Source organism: Epithele typhae (assembly GCF_022376455.1).
Source record: "Epithele typhae strain CBS 203.58 chromosome Unknown BXZ73scaffold_62, whole genome shotgun sequence".
In the NCBI taxonomy this organism is placed as follows: domain Eukaryota; kingdom Fungi; phylum Basidiomycota; class Agaricomycetes; order Polyporales; family Epitheliaceae; genus Epithele; species Epithele typhae.
The window spans coordinates 145,323-161,096 of NW_025954253.1; the positions used below are offsets into that span (position 1 = coordinate 145,323).

The 15,774-nt window shown below is 58.0% G+C and overlaps 1 protein-coding gene across 1 annotated transcript; it reads left to right on the top strand.

The window, feature by feature from the left end:
* Nucleotides 1-5,467: 5,467 nt before the first annotated feature.
* Nucleotides 5,468-7,095, top strand: BXZ73DRAFT_52858 (HET-domain-containing protein; the record flags this gene model as incomplete). The annotated part of the gene is made up of 2 exons (XM_048020887.1): nucleotides 5,468-5,619; nucleotides 6,207-7,095. 2 exons carry the CDS (start codon nucleotides 5,468-5,470, stop codon nucleotides 7,093-7,095), a joined length of 1,041 nt encoding a protein of 346 aa, XP_047873975.1.
* Nucleotides 7,096-15,774: the final 8,679 nt, after the last annotated feature.

Here is a 15,774-nt window from a genome sequence, read left to right on the forward strand (position 1 = left end):
GGAACGACCAGGCTGTGCAATGAGGCGCATATACCCAGCCTTCGTTTGCTCTCGACACCGCACCATCCCGCACGCATGTGCCCACAGACGATTACGAAGCTCGCACTGCTCCCGGTAAGACGGCCATATGCGGCCTGGGCGGAGACCACAATAAAGTCCGCTCAGACCGACTTTTGTTCGTCGCCCATCAGCCACTTCTTGCCCAGGGCTGTCATGGGGTCTGCCTCGAGGATGCGGTGCGGTACCAAAACCCCCAGGCGCAGTTCGCTGCTCAAGACTCCGGCGTAGCCCGCTCGTCCCCGCCATGAGCACTGCTCTCGGTCGTCCAGCCCGTCATCAGTTCGGCCACCAAGAGCGGTGTCCTGACGCACGGCCGTGGGTCCGCGTGAGACACCCCGAGCTCATGGCTAGCCTCGACATATGGCCTATCTATCATCACCACGGAGGGCGCCTGGACAGCATGTTACGTCGGCGACAGTGCGGGCACTGCGCAGGGATTCAATGTCCACATCGTCATCTCCTCAACGTCTTTACCAAGCTATCGTCTGTATCGCGATCTCTGTCGAGCCTGCAAGCCTCTGATCCGGGCAACACAGTATTGAACACAGCACTCCGGAGCTGCGCCTCTGCTCGCATCGAACGGCGCGCATCATTCGGACCCTCGCGCGCCCACGCTCAATTCCAGGTTCGCCCTGCAAGGTACATCGATCACGACGTTCATTTAACACAACGCTGATGAACTGGCTGCAGCTTGCCTCCCCGCACTGCTCATTAACCCCACGCGGGCGGTGTCGCGCTCTCGATGTCCCTGAGCGCCTGTCCAGGGCGCCCCGGGCACGCCGTGCGCGCGTCCCACCATCGCGCTGCACCCGCCGTTGACCGTCCACGCCCCGCGTCCCACGTCAGTCCTCGCTGTCGGTGACCACATGCTCCCACCGCCCGTCGTCGCGCGCCGCCGCCCACCGGGCTTCCCATCTCGCCCGTCGCCACCGTCAGTGTTCAGCCCGCGACGCCTCACCCGCCCCGGCCACCACCACCGCCGGCCCCGACTCGACTCGACTCCGGCATTCTAACGCGCCCGGTACACACGGCGCTGCTGCGTCTGAAGCTTCAAGGTTCTGTCAGCCGGCCGCGTCGCGACTCGCGCTCTCCGCCTCGTGCCTACGTACCCAGTCCGCGACTTGCCGCCTCGGACACACCGCACAGCGCAATCAGCACCCAACCTCCACTCGGTCTGCCGCGCCCGCGCGCGAGGCGGCTCTCCGGCGGCGCGCGCGCGTACGTAACGCTGCGCCTGCGCCGGACCATCGCGCCCTGCGCGCACGCATTCGGTCGACGAGCCACCATCCGGGCCCGCCCTCATTCCGCCAGCCAGCCACTCCCATCCCCGCGCGCTCGCGCAGCCCGCATCCCTCGGGGAATCACCGAACCCGTGACCGCGGGGAACAGGGTGCCGGGCGGGAACCTGCCGGGGCGTCACGCTTCCACCCCCCGCCCCGCCGCTTCTTGCGGCCTCGTGCGGCGCGGAGTCCATACGCAGTGCGGACGATCCGCGTCGCACCGCCGCGGAAAGCGCGTGCAACGTGGGGACGGCGCGGCGTCCTCCGCGCGCGCAGGCCGGCATCTGCTCGGCGCGCGCATCCTCTGTGCTAGCCCTCGACTTCGAACGCCACACTGGGTTTGCCCCGCGAAGGAGGAGCAGTCAAAGCCTTCCCCCTTGGCGTACTGCGACCGCAGACCGACACCTAGGCCTTCAAACCTCTCGCGTCTCGTTTCTGTTGCGTCACATGCACGTGACACATGTACCCTGACGGGGGCGCGCACTGCGGTCTTCTCTCGGTGTCGTTCGTCCCGCATAACCCTCCCTCGCCGCCCATGACCACTCCTGCGGTCGTCCGCGCGCTCTATACAGCTGCGAGCACACCCTGAAGCAGTGCCGGCTCGGCGGCGTCCCGAATGTCCTCCAGGCTCCCGCTACGCCGCTTCGGGCTGCATCTCGCGCTGTAGCGCACCAAAGGACCATTACCTCACTCGACTGCCCGATACAGTCTGGCCTGCTGCCTCCATGACGTTCTGCCGACACTCAGCTCACTAATCACCACTCTCCCAGTCGCCGCCCTACGCCTCGCTCACTCCGTATTTGTTATTGCATCGCTCCCGCGATAGCCCACACCCGTCGCTCGACCACGCTCCTCAGATGTCTGCACCGTCTTCCGGCCATGCTAAATTCTGAGGTCAACGCTCTCCTCCTCGTCATCCAACGTTCAAACGTTCAACTCCCGAGGTCGCGCCAAATGCACCCAAGACGGTCCTGCCACTCTGCACCCGCCCCACGTCCCCGCCTCGAGGCCACCCGACGCGCGCGGCGCTTCCTTTCCCTTCCCCCGCACCAGCTGCAGCTCACACTCACACCCCTTGGCTCGCCCCCCACGGACCGCCTGCTCTCCGCTCCCTTCCGCGCGCCCCTTCCCACCTTTCCCACCGGGGCCGCGGCTCGTGAACGGCGCGAGGCCCTCCGCCGCAGGTCACCTGCCCCCTCGACGTTATCGATCGTCCATCGGTGACGTGATTGCGGCCGCGCCGCGCGCACGCCCCTCGTCGTGCACCGCGAGCGCGCTTTTCCATCCTCGGTTGGCTGGACGGGTCGCAGCGGCGGCGAGGGAGGCGGCGGGCCTGGGTCGGTGGGATCATCGAGGAAGCTGCGCTTGCAAGCCGACTCGATTTTCAAGAACACGCTGCCTGCGATGTCTTGCAGAGGCCGCTGTCGCCTGCCGCAGCGTCGCAGCGCTGACTCGGCCGACTCATAGATGCCTGCAGTCCCAACGTTCAACGTTCAGTCGCGGCTGCACTCCTTAGTCTCGCCCGGTACTGAAGCCACTCGGACGCTGCGGCGGGTACGATCTACCTTACCCCCAATGGTCATGCTAACTTTGGCGGCCGTCCACGCCTCGAACTTCGGCTCCCTTGAACGTCCGCGCGCTTGGCTCGGTACGTACCGCTCGCACGTCCGCTCTACCCTGACCGCATCGAATCACAGAACCTTGGGCCGTGCAAGGCGCCTGTGCGCGCTCCGCTCCGCGCTGTTCCGACGTCTTCGCTCGCGTCTTTCTGGATGCCTTCCGACCTGCGGTGATTTATAAACGTCGCTCTGCGGATGCGGACGACAGGACGGGCGCCGCGGCGGGGAGGTGCGCGTGGATTCAGGTGAGTGGGGCCTTGAAGTTAACGCCGCACTTGCAAGCTGACTGCTCTTGTCTAAGGCACCCAGCCGGAGGGGTACATCCCATGCCTCGTGGTTCAGCGCGGCGGTGCTAACCGCCTCGCCGATACGGTCGATGCATACTGCAGCGTCTCCGTTCAGTGACCGTTTCACCCTGCAGCTCTGCTTTTTCCCTCAAGCCAGCGTCGCAGCGCCCTACTACCATCTTCTTCTTTTAGCTCGCGCGCGCTGCCGCGAGTGCGGTCTACCTCACTACAAATGGCCATACAAGCCACGACGGTCGGCTACCACTCTTATTGCGACGTCTCCGCGCTCGACCCTGCTCCTGCCGCCCGCGCGTCCACTGTTTACTCACCACACCATCACAGAACCAGTGCGCAGCGCAAGACGCATACACGTGCTCCGATGTGACCCGCTCCATCCCTTCTCCTCGCACGGGGCGTCGTTAGCAGGAATACCGCCGACTGCGGTATTAACGGAGGTCCCTCTTCTCGGACGCCGGTCTACCAGGCGCGGCGAGCGAGGAACGCCGGTTGCGTCCTTCTGGACGCCCGTCGTCTCGCTGTGTTGGGCAGTGCTTACGCTGTGTTTCTCTTACGCATGTCCCGTAGATTCACCCGCGTGCCGCAGCCGTATGCTCGGCTTCCGAGTATACAGTACTTGGACCCGAGTCGCCATGCAGTCGAGATGCAGTACTTGAATACCCTCCGTTTCCCATCGCGCCGAGAGCGCCCTCGGATGAATTGCGAAGTAAATCTCCGACGCCCATTCAAGACCCGCGCGCTTCACCATCCCGGGCAAGCGCGAGCGACGAATTTGTTCCCGGCGTCCGCCTTTTGCTCCGCCATCCGACCCTGCAATTCACTCTCATTTCGGCTCTCGAACTTTTGCAGAGTGCTGAATCGGTGTTTTCCAGAAGCAGGCGTCATTTGTTGCCTCCACGGGACTAAACAATCGCATTTTGGCTCGGTCTCGTCAGGAGCTGGCGCGCAACTTGCGCATCGTAGGCGAACTGAGCCTCGATTCAACAGTGAGATGTGGCTGCTTGGCACTGCGCGAGCAGTGATCACATTCTTCCCCCGTCCGAAAGACGTTCCGGGTGGATACGCAATCTTATCGCACGCGCGGAAGTCGATGGCCACGGAGGGAAATGAGGACACTCCAGCGAGTTCAGGCACTGAACGAAGGGGCCCTCGTCTGATCGCTCCTATCCAATGCCTCTCCAAGGCATTCTTGTATTTGTCGACGGCACAGGACAGGCTTCAAGTGCAACGCGGGCTGTATCACGTTTCCGAAGAACTGGCGGAAGAGAAGGCTGCGCGATGGGAGCTGGCACGACTGTCAATGCGTTGAGGACACTCCGTATGCTGTTACCAACAGCGAGAGGTTCGGTGCTAGGGCGTCTTCTTAACATGTCCGTTTGTATATGCGCGAAATAAAAAGGGATCGGAAGCTAGATAAAGGCCTTATGGTGCCGAGCCAGGGTGTCGGTGGATCGGTGTACAAGGTTTGCGAAGCTCACTTGTCGAAGCCATCATCACTTGATCTCTGTGTGAGGTTTATGGTTCAAACAATGTGTGTGTACCAGTGCTCCGTGGAAGACAAAGGCGCAAAGAAAGAAAAGCTTCGGTGCGAGTACACGTATTCTAGTGGAGGAGGAGGTCTCGAAGTTGGGCGCTTCGAAGGATATGCTAGCATGTACACGTGGAATTTCTCACGGATACATCACTGGGACTCGGGAGCCTTCTAGTAGTCGCCTTCTTCCCAATTTCATCCGCCCTTTGTTATCTTCATCGCCTGTGGTGCGTTCCTCAGATTTCCTCTGCTTACAGTTATAGGTGGATACCCATGATCCGTTCACAGGTCGCATTCAAGTGGCTGTACCCGTGGATTTGCAGGTGCTAATACCATCTCGAATCCATGTGCAGTCTGTATTGGTATGGTACGCGTCTAGATGTTGCGCCGACATAGGCACTGAAGACTGAAAGACCTCGGAGAAAACACAAGATTGCGCCGATGCAGTCGGAAATAACACGCTCCAGGTGGGATACAGGTACACATATTGCTGGCGCGGTGCGAAAACATGCCCTGGCTTCGATGCTGATGAGCGCGTGGGCCAGCTGGCGATAAGTACCCCGCGTGGCCTTTTGCTCACAAGGGTGTCTTCCGTGCGCCGCCCGTCGGTGAGTATACGCGTCGCCAGTTGTCTTCTGTATCCCGATTGAACTGCTGACCCTTTGTCAGGACATGTGGCTGCTTGGTACCGCTCGCGCCAACCTCGTGTTCTTTCCCCGTACCGAGGACGTCCCGGGAGGCTTCGCGATCCTTTCTCACACCTGGCAAGACGACGAAGATACCTTTCAAAACGTTCAGCTATTGAATAAAGAGGCCAATCAGGCGTCGTCTCCCCTCGAACGACTATCGCTGACTCGCAAAGAGCTCCACAACTATGTGTCACAGACCATCGACTCAAGGACTTCAGCGCACCGCGACATCGATTCGAGCATTTCAGTATGTCGCAAACACTGGTGACTTCTTCCACGTTTAATCTCACGCGTTCTCTGTTTAAGAGCGACCATATCCACAACTGTCGATCGCATGTGTCGTTGTCTTCCGCTCGCAGGGAGTCGCGATATCAGTTATCGGAAAACGTCGATCACTCGTCAACGTCCCTCCCGGATAGCCTAGAAAGTGACGATTGCTTCCCCGAGCACAAGATTAACACGCGCCGCACGTGGTTCTCTGCCGCGACTGCTCAGGTCAAGTCATGGTCTCGTCGCCCACGAGCCGCCGCTCGAGCGTCGCGTTCTCGTTCGGTGAAGGACACTGCAGACGATGACGGCTTCCATGCACAGCCAACGGGCCGTCTCCAACGTGACGCCGAACCCGCAGACCCTCCATTGGGAGCGTCCCATCATGCCGATAGCTCTGGAGACACCGATAATTCCCTTCCCCTGCCTCTGTTATCCGTGCACTTCTCGTCAAGCGGCGAGGAGCCCCCACACAATCCAACCGCTCCACCATGGTTCAACCCTCGCGATCGCCTCTCACACAAGGTCAGCAAGTTCCTCGAACGTGCCGAGAAGGCTGGTTACAAGTACGCCTGGGTCGACACGTGCTGCATCGACAAAACGAGCAGCGCAGAGCTCACCGAGGCCATCAATTCCATGTTCACTTACTACGCCCGGTCCAGCATCTGCGTTGTATACCTCAGCGACGTGGTGATGGACGGCGTGCCGCTCTCAGGGCCGCTATCGCACGCATCAAATCCACAGGATCTGCGGGACGCGTTCAAGAGGAGCAGGTGGCACGAGCGCGGCTGGACGTTGCAAGAGCTCCTTGCTTCTCCCTTTGTCGTCTTCTTCTCCCGGGATTGGGTCTTTTTGGGGAACAAGATCGAGCTCTCGACTCTTCTCGCGGAGTCCACCGACATCCCTGCACCCGTCCTTCGTTTCGAGACGCCGATCACGGATATGAGCATCGCGACTCGCATGTCTTGGGCGTCGCAGAGGGTGACGACCCGGCCCGAAGATGCCGCGTATTGTCTGTTCGGGATCTTCGGAGTCAACATGCCGACGCTCTACGGAGAAGGCAGCGAGAACGCCTTCTATCGCCTACTGGAGGAGATCATGAAGACTTCAAGGGACCCCTCTCTGTTCCTCTGGCAGTGGCCATCGAGTTACACTGATCTCGACGCGCTGCTCTCCACTCTCTCCACTCAAAGTTCCACTAGCCGTCACATCCTTCCCTCCTCTCCAGCGCATTTCACTCAGTGCAACACATTGAAGTATGACGCCGATACTCGTATGTCAATCCACGAAAAAGAGGTATATTTATCAGTATACTTACTCTGCCAATCGCCCCTCACTCGTTAATTTCGCAGGTGCTATTTGGTGCAACCATCTCTCGGCTACAGATCCCTACATTTACGACGACGCCGGACGGGTTACGCCTTTCCGCTCCCGCTCTGAACATCGACGTCGAGGGATTCTTCGTGCTCGTCGACATCTTCTGCACAACCTACTGTCAGCGCGAGGAAACTTCCGTCTCAAGGCGGCATTACCTCGTGCTCGAGAGGTCCGCACGCCCGTCCCAAACTTCCCTCGCGACGTTCTACCAGCCCGCGCGGTGGCACTCCGTCCACATCGACGAGGAGATCCCCAGCGCCCGCTGGCGGATGATGGACATGTGCGTCGCCGCCCGGCCCTCCTACCGCACCTGCGCGCCGATGCCGATGGACGGCCTCGCGAAGCTCGCCGCCTTCTGCGCGAGCACATCCGACCCCGGCTCGCCGTTCCGCCTCGCGGCCGCCGACTTCCACGCCCTGCAGCCGTTCGCCTTCGACCTGTACCACAGCGCGCTCCCGCCGGCGCCGTGGGCGCGCGCGGCCGACACGCTGCTCGTGCTCCTGTTCTCGTTCCCTCACGGCCACGGGGCCCTTCGCATCGTCCTCGGACAGTGCCCTGTGGAAGTTGCCCGTGGGTATTACAGACCCTCACATTTTGCGGTCGTCCACTGGCACGCGCGCGCCAACTGCTCCGAGGTGTGGAACAGGTCCGCGCATTCGTGCGAGACCGACCATATCAGCACATCAAAGGGGCAGCCACACATCCGACGCGTTGGACGGGGAAGTTGGACGATTGAAGCTTCATTCGCCTCTGCTCGTTGGGATTTCGAGATGATCGAGACGCTGCATGCTAGGTTTCGGGTGCTGCTGGGGTGACAAGCGTGTATGTACCGCTGTGGCGACCTCTCCCTTAGTCGCACTTTGCCGTCGCAAGATAATGGAACTCGGCGTTGCGTCATTCCAACCTGTACCGCCCTGCCAAACTTCTCGCAATCCATCGCTCTTCCTCTCCAGCTCTGGGTCCAGTCACTACACGTGCCCCGTCCGGATCGTGCGCGTGCTCGTCTCCCAGACCGCGGCATCCTGCTCACATATTGTGTGTGACTCTCCCACGGATGGGGGACGAAACCGTACACCGTGCGCACGACGCGATTAATCGCGTAGGGGTGCAGAAGGACCTACAGGAGGTGCGCAAGTGGCGAGTGTGCGCAGAATTCGAATATAGGATCACTCACGACTGACGAGACACACGGCTCAAGCGTATCCTGTGGTTCGCCTGAATAAAAGCGGTAGTGGTATTGGAGGATCCTTTATACCAGCAGTGAGGAATCCATCGCACAGGCGGCAGGGACATCCGAAGCCCGACGCGCTGTCGGCGTTGCTCTTGCGTAATCGTAGGTTTCGCTATCCGCACAGCGGTTATGCATTCATCTGTATGGGTGGATGACAGAAGAGCAAGGGAAGAGGGGAGGTGTTACGGAAATTTCCCTTTTCCGGTAATCACGCCAGTCACGGTGTTAGTAAGCGGGGCGCGCGGTCCCGACGCCCAGCCACGAGGCTACCGCGCGTCGCTCAAGAGCTCACTTGAGCGCCTCATGTACCGACCGGGCCGCTGCTGGCTACAGTGCGCTCCTGCACGTTGCTCTTCGTGCCTGGAGCGTACCCAGGCCCTGACTACGTAGTTACTCCTTCCAGTATCGTACGAAGATGCCTCGCGCCTCACGCGCGTTTGTTCTTTGTATTTCCGTTGACTCTGTGCGACATGTGAGCGCAAGCAGGCAAGCTAGCGTTGCAGCGTGTATGCGCGCGAGCGACTCATGTTGACTCATGTACATGGTAGACAGCGAATATAAAAGAGCGCACTTCTGGAGGAGCAATCTCCAGAAGCTGCTTGGGCTTTCGTACCTCCAATCTCCCTCGCGAGTCTCGGCCGGTGCGCTATCTAATCTCGTAGATAGCCGCGCGCGCTAAGGCGTCTCATAAGCAGCTTCTACCCAACCCCCGCCTACTCAAATCCTCCTCGCCGCGGAATCCAGCGCGCGATCACACGAGTACGGCCATCCAAACCTCCCCACACTTTGTACGCTAACGCGACCTGTCTCCAGTGTCCGCGTACAGTGAATCCTCCATCCTCCCGCTTACCTCGCTCTCCGAGGACATCTTCGCCGACTCCTCCGCCGCGTCTCCGCCGCGTGAGATCCGCCGCCCTCACCTCCTCAAACACTTTCCGCCTCCCAACGCACGCGAACCTAGCGTGCGCGAGTTCAACCAACTCCACCTCCACCACTTCCTACACATCGACCGCACTGCCTACCCGCTCGCGGACGCCGAACGACTCGAAGAAAGCGATCGCGCGACCCGTTCGTGGTTACACCGCATCAACGTCAACTACCCCGAGTCTTGGGACATCGCCGGAGACCACGCCGACCTCCGCTTCGGCCTCCGACGCCTTGAAGACTACTACAACCTTCGCGAAGGCATCCCCATCTTTGCGCCCGCACAATACGAAGATCTCATCAACCTCACCTGCATCCGGACCGACGAGCCCCTTGAATACGGCACCCCGGCCGGAGACCTCCGCGACAAGCTTTCGACAGACGCGCTCAACGAGGATAACGACTACCTTGTAAGCTGGCACGACGCCTACTGGTTTACAGCGGAGTGTAACACTCCACACGCCCCTCCCGGCACCGCTACAGCCTACCGATACACCACCGACGGCTGTGACACCCACGTACTCTACCGCTTTGATTGGTTCCCCAACGGACGCGTTGAATTCACGTTGTTCGCTGAAGATTCCATCACCGGAGATCTGGGTACTGTAGCCACTTTCGACAACCTCGACCCACAGCAGAACGCATTCCACTTCCAATCCCTCACCCCCACGCTACAGTTTGGTCTCATTCTACACGTACTACCAGTTGGAGAGTACCTGGAATACCTACGAACGCGGCGCACTCTCCATCTCCTTCCTACCCTTGAGCGCCAGTTGCGTTTCCACGCCCTATAGGTTCAGACAGTCGTGTAGACAGAACCTCGCCTCCCAAATCAATTCCCACGCGAAAAGCGCTCAACCGCCTGCCCCCCGACTTGCCCGAACCGCTCAAACTCCAGCAAACAACGCTCCCTCAATCTGTCGCGACAACTCCGGTGTGCAGGGCGCTTCCACGCGCACAACGTTGAAGAAAGCTACGACGCGCACAGACCCGAAAGCAGCCGCCAGCTTCAGCGCTGTGAACGCAATCCTTGCCCGCACAGATACGACGACACAACCAGCGGCGTCCAGCGCTTCATCTTCGCGTCCGCACGCTGGGAAGAAATCACCCAACCTCAAGAAGAAGAAGAGACGTTCGTCGACCCTGACGAAAACACCGCCGATCCACCTGCAACACCCCCTCCCGAAGAGGCCGACGCTAGCGACGCCGCATCCGAACCTGATCAAGGCGCAGACGGAACTCCGCCACCAGTTGTACCACCAACAATGCCAGAAATGGCAACGATCGACCCGGGACAGTTCGCCTCTGTGCTCCAGCTTCTCACACTCCTCACAAACCATGCCGCCACACCTGCACAAGTTACTGTTTCCCCTGTCACCGTGAACGCCGCGGTCTCGGCCCCAAAAGTCAAGCGCAAAGACCCAGAAGCGTTCGCAGGAGATAGAACCAAGTACATCAATTGGCGAGATGAGATGAGGATCATTGTGGAAGGACTTACCCTCGAAGACACTGTTGGGTGCGTGCTCTCTTACATGCGCGGAACGCGCGCGGTGGAACAATGGAGAGCTGCGTTCCGAACAGCCAATTACGCCAATGGCCGGTGGACCTTCGCAGACATCGAAGCTTTCTGGACCGCGGTGGACGATGTGTTCTTGGACCGAAACGCGAAACGACGCGCCTACCATGAGCTCACCCTAGTACGTCAAGGCAGCATGACCGCGCAAGACTTCTTCACTGAATTTGAGCGGTTGGTATACGCGTCAGGCCTCACGCTCACGGACACAAGTATAATCGAGATGGTACTACACAAAGTGCGCGGCGACCTACTCAAGGACATCTTCCGCTCCCACCAAAAGCCGACAACGTATCAGGAATGGAAGACGCGCATCACTGATCTTGATGATGCGGATCGCGACTTCAACCTCATGCGTCGTGATACTCATGCAACGGGCAGCACCACACGCGCGAACACGAAGACTAGCACAGCCGAGGTACCGCCCCGGCCCGCGCCCTCGCGGCCACTGTATGACGCGCGATCGGACCGTCGCGATCACACCGGCACCACCTACGGAGGACACGGTCAACCTATGGATATCGACAGGTTGAACGCGCAGAAGTGCCGCAAGCCTGAGTGCGGCGCGCGGAAAGACCAGGCCGGCACGTGCGGATCACCCTGGCATATCCCGAACCGCCCGACACAGACGCTGCGTTCGTGGGAAACCGCCGAGCGCTCAGAGTTTGTCGACGCCATACGCGCTTGGGTCGCCGAGGAGCCCGAAGACTTCCTATCGCAGGGTTTTTCGTTCGGAACGGAGTTGCTGCACGACCCCGTTCCCCCCTCGTAATCAATTCTGTTCTCCCTCAATGTAACATAGCCACCAAGAACCGTTTCGCTTGTCTCCCGGTATACGAAACCCCAGACCAATCGGACCCTGTAGACTCCTCTGTTCCTTATGTATCTACCGAGAGAGCGTCTTCACCAGTGAAGCGTGGCGGACGGGAATCCGTGCTTAATTCTCTCCCTAATATCAAAAAAATAACGAAAACTCCGAGTGCAGCGGAACCAAACACACCCAACGCCTTTGGCATCAACCGGATCGGACCCAAACTGTTTGGAGTGGTTAGAGCTCTCGGTTCCAAGCGTCAGATGGATATCCCTCTAGAACTTGAGAACCCCGAAACCACCAAACGAACACGGGTACAAGCGCTACTAGATACCGGGTGCACCGGTTCTTGCATACATCGTGACCTCGTACGACGAGCTGGTCTAACCATGCGGGCATACGACAACCCATACCAGTACACAATGCGGACGGTACGCCAAACATAGGAGGAAGTATCACCCACTACGTGGAAGTATTCATCACGGTCGGAAACCACCGCGAGATGATGCATCTACTAGTAACCGACCTAGGCAAAGCCGACCTATTCCTCGGGCACGAGTGGATCCAGCACCACAACCCAGTCATAGACTGGCAAAAGAAACTTGTGGAATTCAATCGCTGTCCCCACACGTGTGAACACGTACTAGATGAGGGCGAGCGCGTCTTCATGCTAGACGTACCAGCGTATATGCACGCACGAAGAGCATCAGTGGCTATGGATATCGCTATAGAACAGAGCAAGAATCGCGCACCCATAACCTTTGAAGACGTGGTACCTACACACTACCATGACTTCCGAGACGTGTTTGAAGACAGTACGTTCAACACCTTGCCCGAACGACGTCCGTATGATCACGCCATAGAACTCCTACCCGACGCCAAGCCCTACTGCGGGAAAGTCTATCCCATGCCCCGGGAGCACCAGAAAGCGTTAGATGAGTTCTTAGACGAGAACCTACGCACTGGACGTATCCGACCGTCTAAGTCACCATGGGGCGCTCCCTTCTTCTTCGTCAAAAAGAAGGATGGCAAACTGAGACCAGTACAAGATTATCGCAAATTGAACTCAATGACCAAGAAAAACAAATACCCGTTGCCCCTCATGTCGGACATCTTCGATCGCCTAAAAGGAGCTAAGTACTATACAAAGCTTGATGTGCGATGGGGATACAACAATGTCCGCATGAAGGGTGGAGACGAGGAGAAAGCGGCTTTCATCACCAACAGAGGGTTATTCGAACCAACTGTCATGTTCTTTGGGCTGTCGAATTCACCCTCAACCTTCCAAATGATGATGAACGACATTTTCCGCGACCTCATCTTACAGGGAAAGGTCATTGTTTATCTAGACGACATCCTAGTACTCTCGCAGGATCTCCAAGAACACCGACGCGTGGTGCGCGAAGTCCTAAAGATACTGCGAAAGAACAAGCTCACCTGTAAACCGGAGAAGTGCGAATTCGAGGTACAAGAAACCGAATACCTAGGTCACATTATAGCGCCAGGAATCATCAAGATGGATCCTGCAAAGGTTGCCGGTGTGACGGAGTGGCCAACACCCACCTGTAAGAAACATGTTCAAGGCTTCCTAGGTTTTGCCAACTTCTACAGACGCTTCATCAAGGATTTCTCCAAAGCAGCTGGACCACTGAACCGCTTGACAGGTGACGTAGAGTGGCAATGGACGAACGAAGAACAGAGTGCATTCGAAGCTATCAAGAAGCTGATCACAAGCGCACCTGTCCTCGCTATTCCTAACGACTCGGATCCCTTCAAGATTGAGTGCGATGCCTCAAACTACGCACTAGGAGCCGAGTTATCGCAAAAGCAAGATGGACACTGGCGAACGATAGCATTCTTATCGAGATCCCTCACCAGCGCGGAGAGGAACTACCAGATCTACGATCGAGAAATGCTCGCAGTCATTCACGCACTTGACGAATGGCGACACTTCCTGCTCGGAGCGGCACATCCTGTGGAGGTATGGACAGACCACAAGAACTTGGAATACTTCCGGAACCCTCAGCGCTTAACCCCCCGACAAGTCCGATGGTTACTCACAATCGAAGAATACGATCTGGAACTTAGCCACCACCCAGGAAAGACTATGGGCAAGCCAGACGCACTGTCGCGACGACCTGATCACACAGCCGACAAAGAAGAAATCGAGAACGAAATACTGTTGAAACCACACCTATTCCGCAAGTCTACAATAGATGGAACTACGAATATCATCACATCCGTTACAGAATCAATGTCTAAAATGGATAATGATATACGTAGTCGAGTGGGAGTAAACGAGGACTACGTTCAGACCGAGGACGGCCTGATCTATAGGAGGGGGAAGCTTGTCATTCCTGATGACAAAGCGCTCCGCGGACGCATCATCGGCGCGCATCACGACTCTGTTAGCGCTGGCCACCCGGGCCGGAGCAAGACTCAAGATCTCGTTCAACGCTCATACTGGTGGCCGACGCTACGCAAGGACGTCGCGAAATACATCAAAGGCTGCACAACATGTCAACGAACGAAGATTCGCACACAAGCGAAGTCAGCTCCACTGCACCCACACGAAATCCCAAGTCGAAACTGGGAATACATCTCAGTAGATCTGATCACACATCTCCCCAGATGTCTCGGCTTTGACTCCATATTCGTGTGCGTAGACATGAAATCCAAGGACACTATCGCAGTCCCATGTCTCGAAGCACTAGACTCAGAAGGGTACGCAAACATCCTACTCAAGCATGTCTGGTCCCACCATGGGCTTCCACGCAAGATCACGTCAGACCGAGGTCCGCAGTTTGTATCCAACTTCACGAAGAGCTTGTACCAGAAGCTTGGGATACAAGGAAATCCAAGCACAGCGTATCACCCTCAGACGGATGGACAGACTGAACGCATGAACCGGGAGATCAAGAATTACCTACGCATCTTCATCAATCACCGACAAGATGACTGGGTCGACTGGCTACCCCTCGCGCTCTTTGCGTATCGCAACCGGCAACATTCTGCTACCAAATTCTCCCCCTTCTACATGACGCATGGTTTCCATCCGTACACAGGGGTAGAGACACACAAGCCGGCAAAGAGCGAGTCAGCCGAACAGTTCAAAACACGCATGGATGATATTTCCGAAGCCGCTACAGAAAGCCTGAAAGCAGCACAGAAAATCATGAAGGAAAAATACGACCGACACCGCAATCCCGCACGAGACTACCAAGAAGGAGATCTCGTGTGGCTAGAAGCGCTCAACATCACCACTGTGCGTCCAAACAAAAAGTTGGAGCACAAGCGCTATGGTCCCTTCAAAATCCTCGCGAAAGTCGGTGCAAGTGCGTACAAGCTGAAGCTCCCCAAAGCGCTCAGTGGTATTCACCCCGTGTTCAATGAAGACCTGCTCACCCCTGCGTTTGCCCCCGAGTTCGACAACCAAGAGCGCTTAGAGACCATGGCGCCTGAAGGCGTTGACAAGCCCGAGGAACCCGAAGCCGTGGTAAACTCCAAGTTCGAATCCGGCACTGTGCAATACCTTGTCAAATGGAAAGACAAACCCATCTCCGAGAACACTTGGATCCCTCGTGGAAAGTTATTCGATAAGTACAAGGATCTAATCGAAGACTACCACAAACACAATCCCACCGCTCCTCGACCCTTCCGTCTCCTAGGACCACGCGCGCGCTTAGTCCAGCTAACGGACCCCCTAGATCACGAGTGGGACCAATGGTCGCGCAAATGGGATCGATGGAAGGGAACGTTGACCGTTCCGCTTCGCGTATGGACTCTGGCCTGAATCGTGAGGACACGATGTTAGAGAAGGGGGTGATGTTACGGAAATTTCCCTTTTCCGGTAATCACGCCAGTCACGGTGTTAGTAAGCGGGGCGCGCGGTCCCGACGCCCAGCCACGAGGCTACCGCGCGTCGCTCAAGAGCTCACTTGAGCGCCTCATGTACCGACCGGGCCGCTGCTGGCTACAGTGCGCTCCTGCACGTTGCTCTTCGTGCCTGGAGCGTACCCAGGCCCTGACTACGTAGTTACTCCTTCCAGTATCGTACGAAGATGCCTCGCGCCTCACGCGCGTTTGTTCTTTGTATTTCCGTTGACT